General features: G+C 38.5%; 1 protein-coding gene across 1 annotated transcript; it reads right to left on the bottom strand.

Moving 5' to 3' along the window:
* Positions 1-698: 698 nt before the first annotated feature.
* Positions 699-25109, bottom strand: flii (FLII actin remodeling protein). Its single transcript, XM_063012799.1, has 30 exons — positions 25009-25109; positions 24167-24277; positions 22340-22411; positions 22169-22249; positions 21864-21949; positions 17561-17722; positions 16610-16713; positions 15827-16002; positions 13834-13991; positions 13662-13746; positions 13428-13575; positions 13165-13298; positions 12846-13058; positions 10750-10929; positions 10555-10637; positions 9670-9744; positions 9511-9594; positions 9245-9416; positions 7152-7256; positions 6848-7039; positions 6000-6188; positions 5428-5567; positions 4941-5151; positions 4659-4813; positions 4504-4564; positions 3376-3504; positions 3163-3269; positions 2946-3051; positions 2799-2864; positions 699-1931 (listed from the first exon to the last, which is right to left on the bottom strand). The coding sequence occupies exons 1-30, from the start codon at positions 25069-25071 to the stop codon at positions 1797-1799; spliced, it is 3783 nt and encodes a 1260-aa protein (XP_062868869.1). The 5' UTR covers positions 25072-25109; the 3' UTR covers positions 699-1796.

The raw sequence follows: 25109 nt of genomic DNA, 5'->3' as shown, positions 1-25109 counted from the left end.
GTTATCAATTCATTGCAGACAATGAAGAGAAAGTCCATAGACATCTCATCTTTCTTTAAGAAACGTAGGCTAATAAGCAGGGATAATAGGTTGGGAGTAGGCTATAGGCACCTCGCAATTTACAGGAGTTAAAGGATCCGCTGCCAACATCTTGGTGCCAGATACCACAGCACACCTTCAGGGGTCTAGTGGAATCCATGCCTCGACAGGTCAGGGCTGTTATGGCAGCAAAAGGAGGACCAACACAATATTAGGAAGGTGGTCATAATGTTATGCTTTATCGGTATATTACATAAGGTATAATACTTCATTAACAAAGTAACTCTGAAGAGAGGCTAGACAGTAGTATCTAGTAGGAATTACAACGCTAAAGTAGTTAACATTCACTTAAATTGTTTTATAGTGTGCACATTACACAAGGCTCCTTCCTAAACAATTTTAACAGTTTAATATATATTTATAATCACATACTCATTGAAGCTGTAAAGCTGTTATTTATTTTCATACAAAAACATAAATAGCATCTGCAGAAAGGTCCAAAAGCAAAGTTTTTGTACACATACGAATACATTATGCACACAAACAAGATGCAGTGATAATTAAAAAAAAAAAAAGTAGACAAAATGTGGCAGTAAGTTGACATTGGTATTATATATATTTACCTCGTCCTATCCCTTTGTAATAAAGATTTTGAAACATTATTGAAGTCCATTTATTAAATTAACCGTTTGGCATTGGTTTAATATGTTTTCCTTGTCCACGTGTAACAATCAAACATTTAGTGAATTTAAATAACGAATAAAAAAGAACCAGGACTACTTAGCCATTACATTCTACTTTAACTGCCATTAGGTACCTAAATTAAATTTTTCACGACTCTATGAGCCCTGTGGGTTGACTGCATACTAGTTATGATAAGATGCTGACAACATTTCTTTTTAAACATCCCAAATGATCAGTGAAGTCCATTTTAGTAAAACTGTTCACTATTTTAGTAGTGAAGCATAAAGCAGCAGATGAGACCTGAAAATGGACAGCACTTACATACAAAATACTAACAGTGTGCTGTCTATGGCACCAACGTTTTCTGGAGAGTATGTATCTAGAGACTTGTGCTTTAAATGACAAATTATAGGCAGTAAACATACACCTCTGCATTTGATATGTGAAGTACAATAAAAAAAAACAAAGCATTTCAACCACCAATTTTGAAAGCCCAAAATAAATGTTAAAGTGTGCAAGTCTCTGTGGATTATACATTCTAATACAAACAGAGATATGAACTTTTGTGAAACCTGTATAACAAGCATAAGCTGGACTAATGGGTTAAAGGAATTTGTGTTAAATTGAGTGCAACACGAAGCTAACAAAAGTGACTCGTAGTTCAGCTCATAAATAACATCAATTCAAAGTTAACCCAGGACTCCTGCTTTGTAGTATATACTGCGCTAGGTGACTCAAAACTGAACAATCTCCACCCGAGCTGATATGTTTTCATTTCTGATCACCCCCTGCGGAATACAGCAATTTCTACTTTGAGATAACTCCCAATGATAAACATTATTATTTTTAGAGATCGTTCTCCTCTTTAAACCTAATACATAAATATAAACTTTAACAACTGAATAAGCCAGGTAAACATTTTATAAATGCACACTTTTAATAAAGTGTTCCTATAATTGCAGTGCACATAAAAATAAAGGGCTTTTCAATTGTGTTTCAAAGTAGCTAAATATTAAAGTGATTTTCTGTTGTGTTTATATCATGTGTACTGTGCGTGTTTGTACATCGATGTTCTATGATGGGACAGTCCTGAAGGCGCTCCATGCATGGAAACAGCGTGTGAATAAATTAGATTCATTGCCTTTGCGCACCAGGCGCAGCTTCCTCGGGTGCTCTGCCTCCTTAGACCTCATGTACTGAATATAGACCTGACAATTAACAAAAGACAAAAAACAAAGAAAATGTTAGTGAGCAACAGATTAAGCCATAGTGCAATGTTCTCTATGGTGTGTAAAGTTGATGCACTTCTCATAACCTATAGAACATTGCCCAATCCAATAGTGTCTGTATGTCAGTGCTATGAAACTCAGGATTAGCACTAGGTTAGACGTAATATATACCCAAACCTGCTAGCCCAACATGATTCAATCCAGAAAATGGTATATGTAGCAAATAAAAAAAATAGCAGAAACCCTTTCCTTCATTTTCTTTCAATGGGGAAAAAGTATAAATGACACTGAATTCAACAAATAATAGTGGTCAACATTAACCTGTTATTCATAGATGTTACCATCTTTGATTAATAAACACATTTTCCCAAATAAAATAAACGATGAACTAAATGTAAGCATTAAGTATGTTACAGTTTAATAAGCAATACTTCAATATTTCACAGAATTTATGTGGCTTGTAACCTATGTCTATATTCAGCAGATTTTTATTGCTGGTATGAATTACTCATCACTAGAGACATGAGCAGTTATGGGTAGGTAGCACAAAAGACTATCTATAGCATGTATAAAATTGGATAGGAAGCAGCCATTTCTTTTGAGAAACTAGTTTTTCGATTAAATACTACTTCTCTCATGTCTCACAGACTTTGAATTGAGTATAGCAGACATGAATTGCATGCACAGAGACTTTAAGAGGAAAAAAAACTACAAATCTGAAACTCAATTGTAGGATTGAAGTTTTTCTATTTGCTGTCAGTTTAATTAGACTGTGGTACCAATTCAACTCGGTGCTACTGATACTTCAAAATAACAAAGATGATACAAGGGGTTAGTTAACCTCACCTGACAAGCCTTTAGACTCAGTTTGATTTCCACCTGGCTGGTCTGGGTGCCAACCCACATGTACACCTGTAAAACAAACAAATCTTTAATCACACATTGTACAGTGTTTAAACTGAGATTTTATTAATATCTAGGGGTTGTTTTTACTTCTTTTCCATTGTCCAGCAGCATGATGTCATCATCAGCCAAGTCATCTTGACAAAAGTCAGAGCATTTCTCTGATACAGAAAAGTAGCCTTTCTCATTAGAGCACCTAAAGCAAAAAGGCATAGATTACCTAACGTTGACCGCAGGCACGTCAGCAAATAACACGAACAATTCTGAACAAGATTTTAAAATGAATTAAAATTAATAGTTTTCAAACCTGAATAGTCTGGCGTATTTCATGTATTCTGCATCTTCGTCATATGGTTTCTGTGACCCGATGCCAACCCAGAAAAAGTTTTCTGGTTCCTCTCCCTCATTTATAACCTAGAAATGCAGTGAAATTCCTCTGGTTTATCAGCTGAAATGTTGAGTAATTCATTAAAAGCATCGTTTACATAGCTTCCCTCTGATAAATGGCCTTGTTATGTACCTGCTTGCTGTAGGTGTCATCAAACATGGAGTTCATGATGTCCTCTGCCAGCTTAGCCTCGTCTGGGTCTGCAGCTCTGCCAACCCAAGTGTACACAATACCCTGGTTGTCTGTACTCTCAAATGGCACCTGAAGAGAGGGTAAAAATTTACAATGGTTGGTACACATTAGCAAAATTAAAAAATGAAACTGGCATTCCTATTGCTTAAACATGAAATAAAAGTAGGAAAGGTCAAAAATGAAAATGTCCACATGGTCTATTCAGATTTTGGATGATTTTTGCCACATAATACACAATACTACAGTGCATGCACTTACCAAATCATTTAATTTTTTATAAGCAGTAGTTGGTCCAGTTCTCACTGAATTTTCTACATGTTTTTAACACCTTATTGTTGCTGGTTCGACACTGGTGAAAACAGATGTTTCCCCTAAATGACCAGTAAATATGTGACCAGAAATCTAAACACAGGTATTCCCATAGGCAATGCAGCTGGTATTTGCTGCACAGTAAAAGGGGTTCCAAGGACCTGGGTTTGATCCTTGCTTCCAGTCAGTGTCTGTGTAGAATTCTGTGTTTCTCCTGTGTTCACTGAGTTTCCTTCAAGCATTCCAAAAACATACAACAGAACGACTGTCTAGTCTTTATTCCCTCTTAGGTGAAAGTAAATGTGTGAGTTGGTTCTGCCCTCTGAGTGACTGACACCATGTCCAGAGTTTATCACTGATTTACCACACTGTTTACACAGGTGGTGTCTGACTCACTGTTGGATAAATGTGCCTTTTAAATTAAATTCCATGAGATGACGCTTGATTTCACCTAAGAAAGCAGTTACAGTCTGTGTTCATCATACTGTTCTACATCACTGCTGTTTGCCACAATACACAATTTATTAATCAATTAAGGCTGTGCAACATGAAATGGAAATTTGTGATTTTTCCATAATTTCATAGGACCCTCCTTAATCAGGGCTGCAGCAGTAGAAGAAATACAACTGGGTAACTGAATCGAATAATAAAAAAATAAATAAAATAAATGGGCAAAACATATATCCCTAATTGACACATGGTTAGTATTGTTTGTATTGAAATTTACACTTACAATTGAATTAATTACAAAAACATTACCTTAAGAATAAAACAGAACTCGGAGTTGAGGTTACAGGAATCAGTTACTATCTGGATCGTTCTGAAGACAAGAAAATCAGAACATTAGTTAGTTTTTATAAAGCAGATATCAAAAATCTATACATCTTAGCATGCGCATTGCATGGAGTAGTAACCTGGTGCAAAGTGCACTGCCATTTGTCCTGATCTGGTACAGACTAGGCTGCACGTTGTCCACCTTAAGCTTTCTCTTCCCTTTGTGAATTATGAACTTCCTTTTGAAGTGGGACAGGAACTTAAGATTTTCCTGCTGCTGGGTCATTCTCACAACCTATGAAAATAAGTATTTAACTTAACACAATCAGCAAAAACTGTAACAATCTGCAAAGAAAAAAGACAAGAAGTGTCCTTCTAATTAACAACATAGACACTTGACAAACAAAGTAAATAAACTGTACCTCCAGCTTCCCCGGGAAAAGGCTCTCAAACTTCTTCTGCAGGCTGAATGTGAACGTAAGCCAGCCCATATTGGAGGCCTCACGACCTTGCCAGAAGTAAACCACACACTGAAAGTCCTCTTCAGGCTGCTTGTCTTCATCTTCTCCTCGCTCTTCTCCTTCACCCTTTTCTTTTCCTTTATCCTCCTCATACTCTACCGGCACCCAGTACCTGCACAACACAACACAACACAGCACAGAAGGGCCCTCAATCCAATGTGTGCATACCTTTATTGGCTGCCAGTGTAACAAGGCTAAAAGAAAGCCAGTAATTTGGCTTTTTGGTCACTGTCACAAAAGTATTGGAATGCAGTGTAGATGAAGATGGTACAAATGAAATTGGCATGTTTTCTTTGCATATATACAGACACATACATGCTATTCTACATTGCCCCTAAAATCAAATTAATTAAATAAAAAAACATGTGGATAAACAGGCCCAACTCACCTGCAAAGGAAGACAAAACAGTCCTGTGTATAGAAGTGACCAAAATCCTCTTCTGGTAGCCGGGCAAACTTCTTCCCTTCCAAAACAAATCCCTCCATACCGTCCAGGTCCTCATTCCACTCCTCCATCATTTGCTCAGCCTGTATTGAAATTTCATTAAGTGAAGTACTATACTGCAAAGCTAGCTCAACATAGCCAAGCTGCCTTTTAAACAGCTGGTTTAACATGACAAAACATTAACAGTTAGGCTCAAAAATTGCCACAAAAGTGGCTAAGAATAAGCTTAAAGCTCAAAGTCTACAATTATAAAGTCCATAACCATTCTTTAGGGTGAATAATCAATAAAGACGTTACACTATTTCCACAAGTTGATGTTTGCTGTTTCATATGCTTCATGTTTTTACATTAGAGAGTAAATTACATAAAAACAATACATACTTTGTACTTATTTAGAGAGGGACTTATTTATTTATGTGAGGGACAGTCACACACATGTCAACTAGACACTGTACTTTCTTTATACTGAAAAGAAACCAGCCAATAGCTCTGCATGGTAGAATGTTACAAGTCACCTCAGTGAGGGGCATAGGTGGCTGCCTGGGCAGAAACAGAGCAGTCAGATCAGCCTTCATCTGGTCCTTCTGCTCAGCATCCTTCTTCACTTTTCCAGATAAGCCCGCAGTCTGCTTTACACTCTCTGCATTTCTGGTGTAGTCCACCTTCAACACGTCGTCCCAGTTCTTGAACTTGGATTTGAAGACCTATTATAAAAAAAAAGGTATTGTTATACACAGGCAGCAGGCTTTCCCAAGTTGTGTTTTATAGGGCATGTCTGAAAACCTAGTGAGCTGCCTTGCTGCCTACTGCCTACCTAGGCAGCTGCCTAAATAGAGAGGATTCTAATAAGACATTGAACGTATAAGGTTATTTAGACGGCGATTACGTCACCACAGTTTTCACTTACTAAGCTAACAGTTAGCCTTAGGCCATTCAAACCAATGGGCTGAATGCCAGCCAACATCTCCCTTCATGTACCAAAAATGGTTAAATTGTCACTGACGAGCCCAAATTCGCAAATAATCAGGATCAGATGCTTTCTCGTAATTCAGTTTATAGCTTCAAAATAAGGCACCTTAGTAGGCAGCATTTTAAGGTATATAAGAATTCAGACAGCCTTCTTCTCGGGGGTGACACAGAATGACATAATATGCTGTCTATGTAGACAGCTCACTAGGTTTTCAGACAGACCCATAGAGAACACCCAAAGAGGAAAAAAGAAATCTAAAAACATAGCCAAGTTTGGTGTGTTTGGTGTGTTAATTCTTACAGAGTATCTGTAGTAAAGCACAAAGTAAAGAAGCCCTAAATAATGACTTTAGTTTAATAGTGTTCATGCATTTAAAACCTATTTAGGACAAACCTGGCACTCTGAGCCCTCTAGGTTGCGGATGACCACTGCATGTTTTGGTCGATGGAGCATGGCGCACAGCTCCTGGCCCAATTTTAGCGCAGCTGCTCTTACAAGACGAGGAGACTTGCGTCCAATCCAGATGAAGACTTCAGACCAACAATCCAGTAAATACACACCTTTAGTGTCCAGAAGGCTCTGCAGCTGAAGTCAGAGGACAGAATTTTTAAACAAGTACATTCTAAAAAAGTTTCAGCTTGTATCTTAAAAGTCTGATAGAAACTAAGCAATGCTTGGTATTTAGATATTTACATACCAGTCTGAGCTCTGGAAGGACATCAAGTTTTAGTTTTTCTTTGTGCTCAACTGAAAGTTTGTAGTTTATCTGGGGGAGTTCAAGATATCCCAAACCCAGACCAACCTAGAGGCAAAAAGAACATGTATTAGTAATCATTTACTGTACAAATACAACCAAGTTCTATTCAGTTTTTTCCAATTTTGCATACACTTATTGACAAACTTACTGAGCATGTGCATTTTCCTACCAAACAATAAAAAAACTGAAAAATAGTGGCAGATCTGTACAGCTGGACTGAGTAGATTAAGCTTTTTATTTTATTTTATTTTATTGTAAATTTATTGTATCTACCCCTGACCTCTCTCACCTTCCCATTTTGAAGTTGCTATTGGTAAATTTCCTAACAGTGATGTCCTGTCTTGTTTTATGCATCATTCCCAGCCTAAATTTTACAGCCATGTCAAGTTTGTTGCTTTTTATTACTAATGATCTGTATGCACACCATGCACTCCACCCACTGGCTGAAGGGAGCTGCATGCTAGCAACTACTTTGACACAGGTGAGACCATAGACTGCTTATTCTTATCAACCAGCAACAAAAAGTAGAAGTTGTGGTTGTAGACACACAGAGGCAATTCCCTATCTGATCGATCCTTGCCCCAGCAACAGACAATTGTGTGTGCTGAGCACCTTACCCAGCCGTGCACCCTGTGTATTAGACCAGTGTTTCTCAACCTTTTTTCAGTCACGGCACCCTTTGCAAGTATGCAAAATGTCAAGTCACCCCAGTCTAAAATGTATTAAAAAAACGTACACTCTGCCCTTGGACTGCCAACACACACACACACACACACACACCATAAGGTGTCATATGGGTTAAACGTGAATTAATTTTAAAGGGAAACCTGAGCCTGGGATGATGCACACAATCACCCTATTCTGGCAGGGATGGATGAGAGGCAGACACGGAGCTCCTGGTCCAGAGCCCTCAGTCGATCCCTGTACTTGTTCTTGATGTAAGTTAGGCTCGAAAAGCTCAGTTCGCGCCATGAACGAATCAGATTTAACATAATTAAACAAGTTTATAGTTTATTTCTCAATTATTTGTCATTATACTAAGAGCACTGCTTCTTTTCTGCATGTTCTCTCTGTAGCTCGGTTACGGCTCTCTCAACTCAAAAGAAGCTTTATTGGCATGACAAATAAAGACATTCGTATTGCCAAAGCAAGTTACAGAGAAATAATAAAAATAAAAATAAGAAAGAACAAATTTATACAAAACAGTTACATGTGCAAAAAAATATAAAATAGAATAAAATATTAATAAAAACAGTGCAAAATAATAACAATACAAATTATTATATTTACAGTAATGAGGTAATAACGATCAGTTTGTGTGTGTGTATCTCTCTCTGTGTGTGTGCGTCTCTCTCTCTCTGTGTGTTTGTGTGTGTGTGCGTGTCTCTCTCTTTTGTGTGTGTGTCGCTCGCTCTGTGTGTGTGTGTGTGTCTTTATATATTAATAATTTAAATATTAAATTATTAATATTTTATTCCATTTTATATTTTTGCACATGTAACTGTTTTGTATATTTTTGTTCTTTCTTATTTTTATTTTTATTATTTCTCTGTAACTTGCTCTGGCAATACGAATGTCCTTATTTGTCATGCCAATAAAGTTTCTTTTGAGTTTGAGTGTCTCTCTCTCGCGCTCTGTGTGTGTGTGTGTGTGTGTGTGTGTGTGTGTGTGTGTTTGTCTCGCTCCCTCCCCGCTCTCCGTTTTCGGATTTGAATTTCGATAATAAACAGCTCTTATTATGATTAATTCCCTCTACTGATGGAAGCGGACTGGGTGGATTACAGCCGAACTGCGCAGAAATAAACATATACTATATATAGCGGCTCCCAGAGGCGCGACTCGGTTCCTTTTGTTCATTTTAAAGAGCCGTTGAATAGAATCGGATCGTTCACTATCAGAATATTTTTGACGGCACCCCTGACGAAGCCAGACGGCACCCCAGGGTGCATTGAGAAAGGCTGTATTAAACTATAAGAAAAGCTAAATCTACTGGGGCTACTTCTTATCAGTGACCACATGCACATTACACCTACCTTGTAGAGTTTAGGCCGAACTGGAGAAAAGTTATCTGGAACGTGTTTTTTGATTTCTTCGGGCTGTCCTCCAAGAATTTCCCAAAATTCTGGAGGTTCCTGATTCTGCATCAGTGACATGATTTCTGCTTTGCCTTTTCTCTCATTCTTGTTTATTTTCTCTGCAAACAACCTTTTGACGAATTTAGCAGTGTTAACCAAAAGAATCAAAGAAACTCATTTGTAATACAATTCTTTAAAAAATTTGTTTAAATGTCACAACATACCTGGCTTTTGTAGTACCACTTAGTGTAGCATTGGCTCCTCTCCAGATGTATATATCAAGGCCTTTATCCAACAGGAACACAAACCTAATAAAACAGAAAAAAAGGTTAAAAACTTGCCATATTTTAATTACTTACATCAAATTTAAAAATTCCCCTCACCGTGGATCAAGGGAGACAGCCTTCAGAGGCACAGATTCCAGCCTGATGTTTTTCTTCCCATATACACGGTAAAGTCTGTCCAATAAAAAAAAAGAAACAAACAAAACATATATTAAGGAAGCTTTGATATGAGAAGCATTTTGCCCTTCATTTACTGTGAGGTACAGTGCATATTGTCTCTTGTCTGTCTTGATTATGTATGAAGCAAATTCACTTTCTGCTGGCTGTATGACTGAGTGCCAAATAATAAACACTATTGATTGACAGTATTGGCAGTTTATTTACATGCAGTTCAGTATGAAATGAAAGCTCTGCAATGGTCGTCATTTAGACTGGTGAGAAGATAAAAATCCAACAGAAGAATAAAATCTATTCATAAAACGTCTAGTTACTCTAAGGGCAAATAAAATCTTATTGAAGAGCTACAAGGCCAAACCAAATGATTCAAGGATAAGGAAACTTGCTGTCTATTATGCAAACCTAGTCTCACTGGCCTCAATGTCGTATTTTTCTCACAGTGCTAGATTTAAGATTGAATTAAACAGTTCAGTTTTTTTGTGAAACAGTGACAGTTTTTCTCTGCCATGTCTGTGCTTCTCTTTTCACTACATCATTTAAACAATTTATTTCATTGGTGGCTAAAAAAATCAGCAGCAAACTGGGTCAAAGTTAAATCAGATTCCTGTATAAACCGAGACTCGCACCGCTTAAGGCAGCACAGTAGCAAGGTAAGCGGCACTGCCCAACTCCATAGAAAACAATGGCACACTTAGAGTAAAAGTGGTCCTGCTGTGCTTCAAGTGAATGCAGCCTAACATGAATGCTTACTTCTGCTTAGGAATGGCTAGTAAAATATGACATTTTTACCGTGTTTAAGATGAATACCTTGCTGAATATTGTGTATCCTCCACTGTATAGAATCCACTGGCAGTTCCTCCTTCTATGTAGGAGATTTCATTGTCGAATACCTAAGGTAAGACAGACCAGGTCTACAAATAAGAGCTCAAATAGTAGCACATGAAGTACTTTACAAACCATTAAACAGTGGTCCTGCTTTAGATAATAGTGTGCGTTACTGACCGCACTAAATTCTTCACTTTCGTCTCCCATTTCTTCTCTGATAGTCCTGCACTCAGCACCCAGATAATTACGAAGATTGACCGCATGAATTGCAGAGCAGGCTTTTTTATCCATGGTGGCTTCCTGACCAATCCAGTAAAAGATATGCCAATTTAATGATCCATTGTCGTCTAGGAAAGTCTAAATATGAGGACAGAGATATACGTGAGTTAGGAAGTTGCACAAACAAAAGCATACCTGGACACAGTAGATCACTAAAGACACATTTTTGCAAGCTCATTAATAATCTGCTTTGATAAAACCTGTTTTATAGTAAAATAAAAAAAATAATGATTTTTATATGTACATTTATCTACACATGAAAAATGTTTTTGTAAAGGATTTTTTAAAATGTTTATTACTGTTTTTTTTTTTGCAACTAATTCACCAGTAACTGCCATATTGTTTACAAATATTCTTCTTGTATATAGTTTAGAAACATTTCATAAATGCAGGTATTAAGGGAATACAGTTTTGCTTTAAATATTGAGAAAAACATGCTCAGGGGCCGCAGCAGTCTATTGTGCTATCCCACCACTGCTGAGATCCAAGTTCAAATCCAAGCGGTGCTATCGGTCGACTGGGTATCTACACTGACATGAGTGACTATGTCTGAAGAGGTGGAGCAGCCAAAGTACTGCAATAGGCTCACTGTCCAGGGAACTCTTGCTTTTTACCCAGTTTTTCCACAGTGGAACTGGGCCCACCATGACCCTGACAAGGATAAAGCGGTTGAGCAAAATTAAATGAATGTTGTTTGAGGTGGTGCAGCGGTAAAAAGACATGCTGCAACCAGAGCTGGATTCCAGATACACCGTATCGAATCCAGCTCTGCTTCACCGGTTCGAAGCTGGGCGGCTGTATGAGCAACGATTGGCCGGTTGCTCAGTTGGGGGGCGGGACAAAGAACCGGATGTGGGTCTCTCTCTGTCAGAACGCGATTACGACCTCTGCCGGCTGATTAGAGGCGCCTGCACAGGGATGAGGAACAGTGCCCTTAGGGTGTCTCTCCGCATGCAACGCGCCAAACTCATCAATGTGTGGGTGGCAAAGATGCATCTGGCTGCTGCCCATGTTTCGGAGGGGATATGGGTTAGCTTCGATCTCCTCGGTCAGGGCAGAGTTCGGCATAGACAGAGAGGAAGCACAAAAAAACACAAAAGCCAAAACAACCTCAAAAACTTGAATAATAGAATGTTAAAATTTACAAATTTAAAAATAGTGAGGTCCGACTGGTCTTTCCCTGTGGACATGGGTACAAACCTCACCTCCTGACATTGTCAGGCAGAAGTTCTTGGCATGTTTCCCCACATGTACATACATGTTTTCCTATAGACACTCCCACACCTCTCGAAACATGCAGAAAGTAGACTGTAGAGAAGTAGCCTAGTGGTTAAGGTACTGGACTAATAATCAGAAAGTCACTTGATCAAACCCCACCACTGCCAGGTTGCAAAGCCCTTAACCCTCAATTGCTCAGACTGTATACTGTCACAATACTGTAAGTCACTTTGGACAAAGGTGTCTGCTAAATGCTGAAAATGTAAATGTAGACTGCTCTAAATTAAGTGTGTTGTGTCCTGCAGTGTTTTGGCACCCTGTCCAGGGTGTGTTTCAGAGTAAGCTCCAGAGCCACTGCACCAAATCAGGATGAAGTGGCTGCTTGGGTAGATACACTGGCTGGATTTTAAAGCAAATAAGCTTTTTTCCTCCTCAGAAAATTAAGAAATGGTTTTATCAAGTGGGCCAAACCTTTTGGGATTTTAACGTCATGTTTTACACACTTTGGTTACATTCATGCCAGGACAGGTAGTTAGTGGTTACACAAGATTCATCAGTTCAAGTCTTTAATGTCAAACACAGTCATGGACAATTTTGTATCTCCAATTCACCTCACTTGCACGTCTTTGGACTGTGGGAGGAAACCAGAGCTCCCGGAGGAAAACCACGTGGACACGGGGAGAATATGCAAACCCAGGCTGCTTCATGTGGGAATCGAACCCAGGACTAAGTAAGACAAATGAAGATGTGGAAAACATAAATTACATTTTTTTTACCTTTAGGACGATGTAGCAGTCCGCTTCATAGAACTTTCCATGAAAAGCCTCATCCATCTGAGTAGGCAAGAAGTTTTCTATCTGCCACACATACACTCCAGGAACCTGGCCAACATCTTCTAGAAAGATCTCAGAATAGTTAAGTGGAGGCTTCTCAAGGCTTTTGTCCCAGCGCTTAGACTTCAGGTCAGAGTATTTCACGTCACCGTTCTCCTAATAAACACAGATCAATATTATTCACTGCTGTGTGTAACAGTGTCAGCTCTTTCGAGATTCATTTGAGAACGCAAATAATCAAAGCCGCAATTTTAAATCTCACCTGAATAGATTTGTTTTTCTCCTGGGCTACATCAGACATGCCTTTTAGCACCTGTTTAGCTTGGTCGTCCTGTGTGGAATCCTTTCGCCGCCTTAACCTCATCTTTCTGGCCATTGTATCTCTCGGACTACTTCCTATATGAAAAGCAAACAGATGGAAACATTCAATGTGTTTATCTGCTACAGTAAGATCCAAGCACAAGAAGTATAATGTAAACATCAAAGCCTGACAGTAACAGTTATTAATCACAATGTTTACAGCACCTCCTCCGGCTGCAGCCACAGTGGCTGGTGAGGCACCAGCCAGACGCAGCTGGTTGTGCAGAGAGAAGTCAATGTTGTACCACTTGGCTGTCATGTCCACTGGCTTGGGCGGCATAACCAGGTTTGGATTCTCACGAACATCCAAAATCTATGATTTGAATAACAAAATAAATCCAATGAAAAGTGATGATTTGTTATATTTTAAAAGTTTTGGTAAACCTTAGGTAACCTTGCCTCTAAATCAGTAAGGAAATGGATAGCCTCTGGTAACGTGACAAGCCGATTCTTGTTCAAAACCAACTTCTTTAATTTTGCACATCTAAAATGACACATAAACAAAATATTAACATTACCTGGTTTAGTACAAATGTAATATATCAAATTACCAAATACAGAGTGTTCCTACCTGCACAAGCCCTCTGGAATCAGCTCAAGATTATTATTGGCTGCCATGAACTCCACCAGGCTGGACAGCTTCCCAACACCAGATGGCACGCCGTCAAAGTCGAGTTTATTCGAGTTCAAATACAGCTTCTTCAGCTTGGACAGCTTGCAAATAGCAGACTGTAAAATTTTAAATTAAACAAATAACTAAAGATGAATGGCTGGATTTGTTTCAATTTTAAAATACAATATAAAATATCAGAGAGTTTTTAGGCTTAGGTAATGAGTGGCTGATATGAAGAGGTATGTACAGAATGTAGAGATGTACAGAAGTTAGGTGTAGCAACTACTGCAGTAATTATATATTGATTGTTGGTATGTAAGACACTTTCAGTCTTGTCAGAAAACAACAACCACAAGTAACAATTTACCAACTGTTTGAGTAACAATTGGCAAATCTACACCTAACATAATTTATTACATGAAATTATTAATTACATTATTACTAAAAATTGTTTTCTATTTTATTTATGCATTTTCTCCCAATTTAGCATAGTCAGTTTGTCTTTTGCTGCTGGGGGATCCCTGATTGCACTCGAGGTGGGTATATTGCTACTCACGCCTCCTCCGACCCGCACGCAGCCCTTATTCACCTATGCACTCTGCACAGGCGCCTCTCTATCTGCGTTTGAAGACCCCACCCACATAGTCCGCTCATCCCACCCTAGCAGAAACGTGTCTGCTGCAGGCACTGCTAATTAGCCCGCTAGATGGTGCCCAGCCGACCAGTGGCAACGCCGATTTTCGAACCGAGGAGTTCAGAATCTCTGTGCTGGTGTGTTAGCGGAATATCCCGCCGCGTCACCTGGGCACCCCACATTATTAATATTTTCATCATTCAATATCAAACGATATTAACAAAACTTTTAATTTATTTTTCATATGTTGTCTCTTGTTTGTGGGTATGAACCAGCTTCAGTTCAATGCATGCTGACTTATTTGTAACAGTTTTTTAACACACAAGTGTTAAACAATTAGCTCAACTATTACAGTGAGCATTTAAGATGATTCTGACTTCATACAAACACGACGTTATGCCTTTATGGTTTTTTTACCAGTAAACAAACAATTTTAGTTCCTAATTCCATTCATTTGTGTCAGGCCTAGGACTAGTTTTACCTTGCATATTAAAATAAAGATTTAAATACATTTTTAACATTAGAGTGCTATATTACTGCTGGACATCACCAAGCAGCACAGATTTTTATGTGAATACAAACTATCAAATAGATTGGTGAGGAGTGGAGAGGGGACAAAGGAGGTATAGTCCTGCAAAATAGCCCAACAACTGCAATTAAATAGCACCTAAATATAGCTGTCTACTGATTGTTTTAATGTTAGACAAGAGTCTAAATAGGCACTGCCCATTTATGAACCCTAATACCAGGGGTTCATAGAATAAAGCATGTAATCTTTGTTTGAGTAAAAAACAAAATGCAGTCTAGGCACTTCAGTAATGCAGCAGTCTAATATGCTAATCAATGTACAATGGAAAAATGTGGAATGTGAGAGACATTCACAGTGGTTGACTAATATATTAAAGATTATGTAGCACTACTGATAAGTTGAAATGAGGTCATGTAGCACTACTGATATGAGGTCAATAACTTAAATAATAACAATATTGGAATGTACTGATAAAATGAAGAACAACCAATTCCAGACTGTTTAGATTAAAGAAGAAACTAATGTTAACAGTGCAAGCAGGGTGCTGGATGTGCCGGATGTGCAGAAAAAAGGAGAAAAAGCAGCCCTGTTCATTTCTCTTGACAACTGTTTACAGGGGCTGTTAAGAGGTGTTAAGTGATGTGTTTGCACAGTTTTGCTGTAGTTATTTAGCAGTTTGCATTGGTCTACATTTTCCTGTTTTTTGGTATTCTTGTGCTCCTTCTTTACTTAAAACCAGTGTACAGACAAACAGAGCAGTGGCAGAACACATGGAGCCTTTTACTTACTGGCAAGGATGTGAGCTGGTTCCTGGACAGATTCAGAGTCTCCAGCTGGGTCCACTGGTCTATACACAGTGACAACTCCGAGACCTGATTGCTACTTAGATTAAGGCGTTTTAGACTGGCCAAGGAATACAGGCATTCAGGAACTCGACTCAGGTCATTACAGGAGAGATCCACATCTGTGTAAAAAAATTATTATTAACTGAAGATCAGCATCTTGTTAATACAAAAAATCTAATCTTCTTTATTTTCCTTACACAGACCCTGAACAATGACCCTTTTAGGTATGTGGGCTTGGTCACCATAATGCTACATAGCCACAAATATTGCTTATCTGCACTTTCAAGTGTCAACATTACTGGGCAGTATTTGCTCAATGGTAAAGAATGTACTACAAACTGACCGCAGGTAAAACTGTACTATATGCTAAAGTTATGATGTACAGAAACACTCTAGGAGGATCTTCGTCTTACAGCCAAAACTAAATACTGGCTAAGGTAAGACTGCTGAACAAAAACATTTATAAAGAACAGAACTGTCAATATGGCAACAATTATAGGTATGCTGCTTTCAAATCACTAAGCCTGCACTTACACAAACCATGCAATCAGCTTTTATGACAATATTTAAAGCACAGAGATTAAACATGCCTTGTGTTTTCATATAATTTATAATTCTTTATACTAACATTGCATATCACAGAAAAGCTGCCTGATTTTTAATTCATAAATGCCCTTTTAAAATCTCATTTTTTCCCTTCAGAAGGATTTGTTTTATTTCTAGTACCTGCTAAATGAGAGAGGCCTTCCAGACTTGTTGGCATGTTGCTTTGAGTCCGCTGAGTGTTCCTTAAATGGAGGGTTTGAAGGGCTACCATGGCAGGTAGTTGCCTGTTCAGATATGAAGAAAACCATGAGGTCATTAGGCCCAAATAAATCACATATGGCACAGATGAACTAAAACATTATGCCTAATATAATGTAAAAACATTGCTGAGCTGTCGAGACATGCACAACCAGAGGAGCTCTGTGCTATCTGGCTACGGGATGTTACCAGCAGGTCCCGAAACATCTGGATCATCCTACAGTGCTTCTTAGCACTATCTCTTCCACAGATAAACAATGCACATGTGCCCAACTTCCCACATGATCTTGGAGAAAACATGATTCATCATACCAGTTGACCTTCTTCCAACATAGGTGTTTTTTCGAAAATAAACGGGAGTTAACATGGCCACTCTAACTTGCCTGAATTTATGCAGCTCCATACACAGAAGGGTTGGAGGCAGTGAGTGTTTTTACACAATCCCAGACATCATTAGGATAAAAAGTATTTGCAGTTTGAGTCTCAGTAGTTGTACTGTTGGTCCAAACAAGACAATAGCCTCCATGTCCTCTGGCATCGATATGTTTTGACCATCCAACAATCTTTTGGCAAGTCATGGTTTGTCCCTCTTTGGATCACTAACAGTGGTCGCTTACCACAGCTGCCTGTAATCACCTTTTGCATAACTCAGCCCAGTCGCCTGGTCATAACAATTTGGCCTTTATCAAAGTCACTCTCTGATCATTTCTGCTGCATTCAACACATGTACAAGTAACTGCCATCAACCCAACCTTTAATTTCATGCTAATTGAGACATACACAATTTTTGTGGGGTGGTCCTAATGTTTTGGCTCATCAGTATATAACATGATAAAGGTTAAAAGAGGGAAATAATCAGTAATCCAGCTTTACCTTAACTGTGCATGCATGAGAGGATTATTGTTGAGAATGAGCGTCTGAAGGTGGACTAAACGTCGCATTTGAGGGGGCAGGCTATCCATCTTATTGTCACTCAGATCCAGGTAGAGTAGATCAGTCAGATTGATGAACAGCTGATTCGGTATGTTATCAATGCTAAAAAAAAAAAAAAAAAAAAAAAGAAACAGGAAAAATAAATTTTAAATAAGCATCCTAATTAGCATTATTAGTAGGGGTGTGCTATATCGTATCGTTCACGATAATACCGGTATAATTTAAAAAACGATACAAAATAGCCTATATCGTAATAATAGCGATATTCTGCGTTGTTTACGTAATGACGTCACACAGCTACGCAAATGGCGTACGTTCGTTACGTGGGTCATTTGGGCACAGCAACGAGTATGGCGGAAAGCGGCTCTGCGGTGGAGGAGCTCGTTCCAAAAAGTCCACCATAAATTAATCTTTGGCAACCCAAACCCCAACCACCGCTTTGCCGGCAACTTTTTTTGCGGAAGTATTTCTGCACGCAGGTTTACACAGGGACGCAATTCAACAGCGCACCTCCACCAAACAGTGCAGGAATACTCTTAACATTAATGTCAACCACCAACGCAGAAGTAGTACTACTGCTACTTAGTACTACTATTACTGTACTTAGTACTACTACTGCTACTTAGTACTACCACTACTGCACTTAGTACTACCACTACTGCACTTAGTACTACCACTACTGCACTTAGTACTACCACTACTGCACTTAGTACTACCACTACTGCACTTAGTACTACCACTACTGCACTTAGTACTACCACTACTGCACTTAGTACTACTACTACTGTACTTAGTACTACTACTGCTACTTAGTACTACTACTACTACTGCTACTTAGTACTACTACTACTGTACTTAGTACTACTACTGCTACTTAGTACTACTACTACTGCTACTTAGTACTACTACTACTGTACTTAGTACTACTACTACTGTACTTGTACTTAGTACTACTACTACTGTACTTGGTACTACTACTACTGTACTTAGTACTACTACTACTGCTACTTAGTACTACTACTACTGTACTTAGTACTACTACTGCTACTTAGTACTACTACTACTGCTACTTAGTACTACTACTACTGTACTTAGTACTACTACTGCTACTTAGTACTACTACTACTGTACTTATACTGTACTTAGTACTCCTACTACTACTTCTTAGTACTACTACTACTGTACTTAGTACTACTACTGCTACTTAGTACTACAGGGTGGGCCATTTATATGGATACACCTAAATAAAATGGGAATGGTTGGTGATATTAACTTCCTGTTTGTGGCACATTAGTATATGGGAGGGGGAAACTTTTCAAGATGGGTGGTGACCATGGCGGCCATTTTGAAGTCGGCCATTTTGGATCCAACTTTAGTTTTTTCAATGGGAAGAGGGTCATGTGACACATCAAACTTATTGAGAATTTCACAAGAAAAACAATGGTGTGCTTGGTTTTAACGTAACTTTATTCTTTCATGAGTTATTTACAAGCTTCTCTTTGTTTACAGCCATTGACATGTCGCAGAGGTTAACACGTGAGGAGCGGATAGAAATTGTGTTGATGTCTGGTGAACGCAGTACCCGGGTCATTGCAGCAGATTTCAATGCAAGACACCCTACGAGACCACCCATCTCCCATGCTACAGTTAGCAAACTGCTTGCCAAGTTTCGTGAAACTGGTTCAGTGTTGGATTTGCCAAAATGTGGACGCATGAAATGAAGAATTAATGAATCATTAATGAAGAAACATCAGTGGCTGTCCTAGCTTCATTCAGCAAGAGCCCACAGCGTAGCACTCGCCGCAGGTCACTGGAGAGTGGCATCAGTCGAACATCCCTTCGGCGGATATTAGCTACTCACAAATGGCACCCTTACAAACTCCAGCTGCTGCAGCATCTCAACGAGGATGACCCAGATCGGCGCACTGAATTTGCAAAATGGGCAAAACAAAAATTGGAACAGGACCCTCAGTTTACACAGAACATTTTGTTCAGTGATGAGGCAAACTTTTATGTGAATGGTGAAGTTAACAAACAAAACCACCGCTATTGGTCTGACACTAACCCACATTGGATAGATCCCTCCAAGACTGTTGGAACACAAAAATTGATGGTATGGTGTGGTATATGGGGTACAAAGATAGTGGGGCCATTCTTTATCAATGGAAACCTCAAGGCCACTGGATATTTGAAATTGCTACATGATGATGTGTTTCCCTCTTTATGCACTGAAGCTGGCACGTTCCCTGAGTTTTTCCAGCAAGATGGTGCACCACCACATTATGGGTGTCAGGTCCGAGCATTCCTAGATGAACAGTTTCCTGGAAAGTGGATTGGTCGTCGTGGGCCAGTTGAATGGCCCCCAAGGTCTCCCGATCTGACCCCCTTAGACTTTTATCTTTGGGGTCATCTGAAGGCAATTGTCTATGCTGTGAAGATACGAGATGTGCAGCACCTGAAACTACGGATACTGGAAGCCTGTGCTAGCATTTCTTCTGCGGAGTTGCTATCAGTGTGTGAAGAGTGGGAGAAGAGGGTTGCATTGACAATCCAACACAATGGGCAGCACTTTGAACACATTTTATAAGTGGTCAGAAACTTGTAAATAACTCATGAAAGAATAAAGTTACGTTAAAACCAAGCACACCATTGTTTTTCTTGTGAAATTCTCAATAAGTTTGATGTGTCACATGACCCTCTTCCCATTTAAAAAACTAAAGTTGGAAGTTAATATCACCAACCATTCCCATTTTATTTAGGTGTATCCATATAAATGGCCCCACCCTGTACTACTACTGTACTTAGTACTACTACTACTGTACTTAGTACTACTACTACTGTAACTTAGTACTACTACTACTGCTACTTAGTACTACTACTACTGCTACTTAGTACTACTACTACTGCTACTTAGTACTACTACTACTGCTACTTAGTACTACTACTACTGCTACTTAGTACTACTACTACTGCTACTTAGTACTACTACTACTGCTACTTAGTACTACTACTACTGCTACTTAGTAGTACTACTACTGCTACTTAGTACTACTACTACTGCTACTTAGTACTACTACTACTGTACTTAGTACTACTACTACTGTACTTAGTACTACTACTACTGTACTTAGTACTACTACTACTGTACTTAGTACTACTACTACTGCTACTTAGTACTACTACTACTGTACTTAGTACTACTACTGCACTTAGTACTACTACTACTGTACTTAGTACTACTACTACTGTACTTAGTACTACTACTACTGTACTTAGTACTACTACTACTGTACTTAGTACTACTACTACTGTACTTAGTACTACTACTGCTACTTAGTACTACTACTACTGTACTTAGTAGTAATTGTGGCGCGCTACGAGTAAAGGTGCCACCGGGCTCTGCGCGTTCCAGTGTTGCCAGATTGGGCGGTTATCCGCCAAATTGGGCGGATTTTGTTGGGAAACAATTTAATAGCAGTTAAATAACATTTCTATTTTAAAGAAAATATTGTGAAGGAACGTTGAGGGAACGTTCGTGGGGGAACGTTCGTGTGGAAACGTTGGGGAACGTTCGGGGGCAACATTGGGGGAACGTTCGGGGGGACATTGGGGGAATGTTCGGGGGGGAACATCAGGGGAACGTTCGTGAAGGAACATTGAGGGAACGTTCGTGGGGGAACGTTGAGGGAACGTTCGGGGGGGAAACGTGGGATGAATGTTCGTGAAGGAACGTTGAAGGAACGTTCGGGGGGACCGTTCAAGCTTCCCCAGCATGAATTTTAATAAAAGTGCCTGTAAAAAATTTGGAACATGTAGCTTTGTCTCAGAAGTATCTTTTTGAAATGGTATGGAGTTTTCGCTGCATTATTCTAGAGAGCAATTAAGCAACTGGCAGCATAGAGAGCCAACCAGTCTGTGAAGATAGCGGTGAAATAAAACGTGTAGAAAATTTGCAAAACAATCAAGCACAAATAACTAAGTAAAATAAGACCTTCTTTCTTTACCTCCTAAAATTATTTTTTAATAATTATTGGCATTATTAACACTCAAAGACATTTAGGGTGTGTGCACGGTCATATGTTGTCATTAAAAAGAAATACTTTGCCATCTATGTTTTTCATAGTTTACTTCAGGCATTTCATGATATTTGGCCATATACTTACATTTTTGGCTTTTTCCACTCCGGACTTAAATGCACATTTAAGAGAGGTGAATGGAAAACTATACTGCTACAAACTTGTACCTGTTATGGCTGAGGTTCAGGACCAACATATTTCTTGAATTCTCCAAGTCTCTAGGAATTTCAGTTAGTTGGTTAAAGCTTAAATCCTGCAAATCAGACAAATGTCTGTATGAGCTTAAGTTTCAAATAAAAAAAATAATGTAATGCACATTCTATGCTGTTACACAGCACCACCAAGTTATGGTTATGGAACATAATACATTACTGAACCACTCACTCATTACCCCCCCCCCCCCCCACACACACACACACACACACTCCCCCAGACAGACAGCCAACAAAAGTTACTATAAAGATTATAATACCAGCACTGAGAGATCATCCAAATTAAAAATGTCATCTGGAATGCCAGAGTTCTTAAGATTGTTCGCCCTGGCAACAATGGCCTAAACAAAGAATAAACACATATTTTAGTTTATCTTGGTAATAACAGAAAATGAAAATACCCCCCTGTATACTATAATAATGTAACTTACCCTTAGATTTGGAAGGCTCGATAGCTCTCCATGTAGCGTTGTAAGACTGTTGTGGCTTACTGACAAATGTTCCTATATTTGGAGACAAAAAAAAGTTAATAGACATATGAATATGATAAATAAAAGCTGTTTTTTTTTTTTTTTTTTAACATTATGTATAATGTGTAATATACGTATATACGTTTATAAGTATAAATATTTACACAACTGCAATCAGAAATATTAAACCCCCCTCACTTTGAAAGCTAGTTACGGTGATGTGAAAATATAAAACAAGTCTCAGAAAACAGAGAAAGAATATTTATTGATACATAAGTTTCTGCAGCAGAAAAACATCCCTACATCACTACTGACCCACATCTATTCTTTTTTCCTTTATTGTCCTCATAGGATTGCTAAGGCCTATGGATAAAATGTTGGGCATTCTTCCATGGCCAGCAAATAAAGGGTCCTTCCCAATGGTTTATCATGTTGTAACCCAAGTCAAAAAGACTAGCAGCAGGTAGGTAGCAGGTTTTCAGATCAGCAACATTATGTAGAGGTTGAATAAATGCGACATGGAAGTATTAAGAAAAATATCCCGCTATTCTAAAACACTACATCATCATTCTTTGCTAATTTGCTGTGACAATATTTTAAATATTTTGATGGCAACTGTATATAGTCATTCATAAACATAAAAGTCATTCATATGCATGTTTGGGCACAGTACTTCAGTTTTCCTATTCCAATAAAACATGGCCTTCAAATGATTGATGTAATCTTAAATCCAAGTGTACAGTGGAAATCTTTTAAAATCTCAGACTTGATGCATTATTTACACAAAACAACTTAAGACTGTCTTCTTGCCATCATGCATGTTGACACACTATACAATCAGTCACAAACTCGGATTTCACACATGACAATTCAATTGCAAACACAAAAAGTAAAAAAAAAAAACTTAAAACTGTAAAAAAACTGAGTGGAAGCAACATGCTCAAATGCATATTTATATGTTTCTTTATCTAAAAACATTAGATAAAGCCTCACATCTGCCAGCTTGCCACTGTTGAGCCCTTGAGAAAGGCCCTTAACCCTCAATTGCTTGCAATATGAAAATGTATATGTAAATGTAGATAAGTATGGAACAAATGTTGAAAAGCCTGAAGTTTAAGAATTTTGTTTCTACTGCCTTAACAGTGCATAGTTTTCTTTGGTCAAGCAAAATATTTAGACCAGGAGCTTACAATGTGTGAAGTCTAGTTGCTGGTTGAGAGGGAATTCTTGCAGATCCCCTAAATTTACAGCCTGCCAACCTAAACCTTGCTTCGCAAACTATACTACTGTACATACTACCTTTTGTTATTTGTTTATATTTGTTTCTAAAATCATTTAGCACCAAAATGTTCATGGTAGCATAAAACTTGTAATTTAACATAAAATTATATATTTTACAGATACCAAAGTAACTGTACCAAAGTAATGTTGGGGCAGCACAGCTGATAGTATGGGTGCTGCACAGCAACTTGGATCCAAGAACCTGGGTTTGATCAGGTACTGTCTGTGAGGAGTTTGGCATGTTTTTCTTGCTCTTGGATGTGAGTGCAAGTCTTAAAGTGCACTGCCCTGAGATGGACTGGCAGCCTAACAAGGGTTTGTTCCACGTTTCTGAGCATCACCTAACCCACAGTATCCATAATCAGGATAGTGTTTAGTGATAATAAATCAATCAATCAATCAAGTAAAGTCATTTATCTTTTGTGGCAGTGCCAACATATTATGGTCAACTTGCCCAAACGTTTACATACAGATATACAATGTAGCAACATTTAAAAAGATCATTACCAATTTCTGAAGGGATGACAGCTCTTCTGGAAGATAGCACAGTCCAGTTCTGTTGAGTTTCAGCCATCGGAGGCTGCTCATGGATTTGACATGTTCTGGAAAGTAGCCCCCCTATGGAAAAATAACATGGTACCATCAGCTCCAGCTTTTACTCATCGGCCCAAAATACCACCAAAACTGCCATTAAACCCTGAGACATTTGTAGTTCTAAAAATGTGGTTTTGTTGCTAAAAGGAACTCATCGTGTTTATTCTTATAACTATACACTATGTAAGTAAAGGAGTTACCAAAAAGCTTTACATGAAAACGTGAAAACAAGCACAGAGATTATTAACACCAGCTAGCTGGGATTATCTTAATAATTCGAGATATCTGGTGAAAATATTATAACCAGATATTTTGTAGTCCACATTTGGAGTGAATATTTGTAATAAATACTTAACGAAAGTTGTTTTTAAGTCATGAAACAGCTCAGCTAGCTAACAGGTTGCGAGCTAATGACAGCTAACCGGCTAAGCAATTTCACAACAACATTAAATTTGAATCTCAACAGAATCGTTGATCTATTAATAAAACATATACATATAAAGTCAACTGTCAACAATCTCGATCCACTGCCAAGTAAACGAATTATTTATCTGGGTCAGAAACATACACTGAAGTTACATGTTCACATACTGAATAGTTGCTACTGTTAGCCAGCCAGCTAACGCCCAGTCACTTGTGTGACAGTTACTCTTAGCTCATCGTTGATTCACTTTTTTTCCGACATTTAGCTGGTAAAGTTGTTTTTAATGAAAGTAAGATTTGAAAATGACACGTATACTAAAACAACAACTTACTTTAAAGTCGTTTCCACTCAAATCTACCCCCCTGACGAAGGGGAGAATTCCGGTGGCAGCCATTTCTAATTCAGGATGAAGCTGTGAGTGAGGAAGCCTAT

Source organism: Trichomycterus rosablanca, chromosome 2 (assembly GCF_030014385.1).
Source record: "Trichomycterus rosablanca isolate fTriRos1 chromosome 2, fTriRos1.hap1, whole genome shotgun sequence".
NCBI lineage: Eukaryota > Metazoa > Chordata > Actinopteri > Siluriformes > Trichomycteridae > Trichomycterus > Trichomycterus rosablanca.
The sequence above is the reverse complement of the archived record's forward strand: the minus strand, read 5'-3'. Positions and strand labels throughout refer to the sequence as shown.

Excerpts from the sequence above, each read along its gene's own strand:
- flii (XM_063012799.1), bottom strand. The coding sequence starts at position 25,071 with ATGGCTGCCACCGGAATTCTCCCCTTCGTCAGGGGGGTAGATTTGAGT. Across the intron at positions 4,565-4,658 it reads GGCAGTGCACTTTGCACCAG|AACGATCCAGATAGTAACTG; the intron begins GTTACTACTCCA and ends TCTTGTCTTCAG. Across the intron at positions 3,505-4,503 it reads AGTTCTGTTTTATTCTTAAG|GTGCCATTTGAGAGTACAGA; the intron begins GTAATGTTTTTG and ends CCCTCTCTTCAG.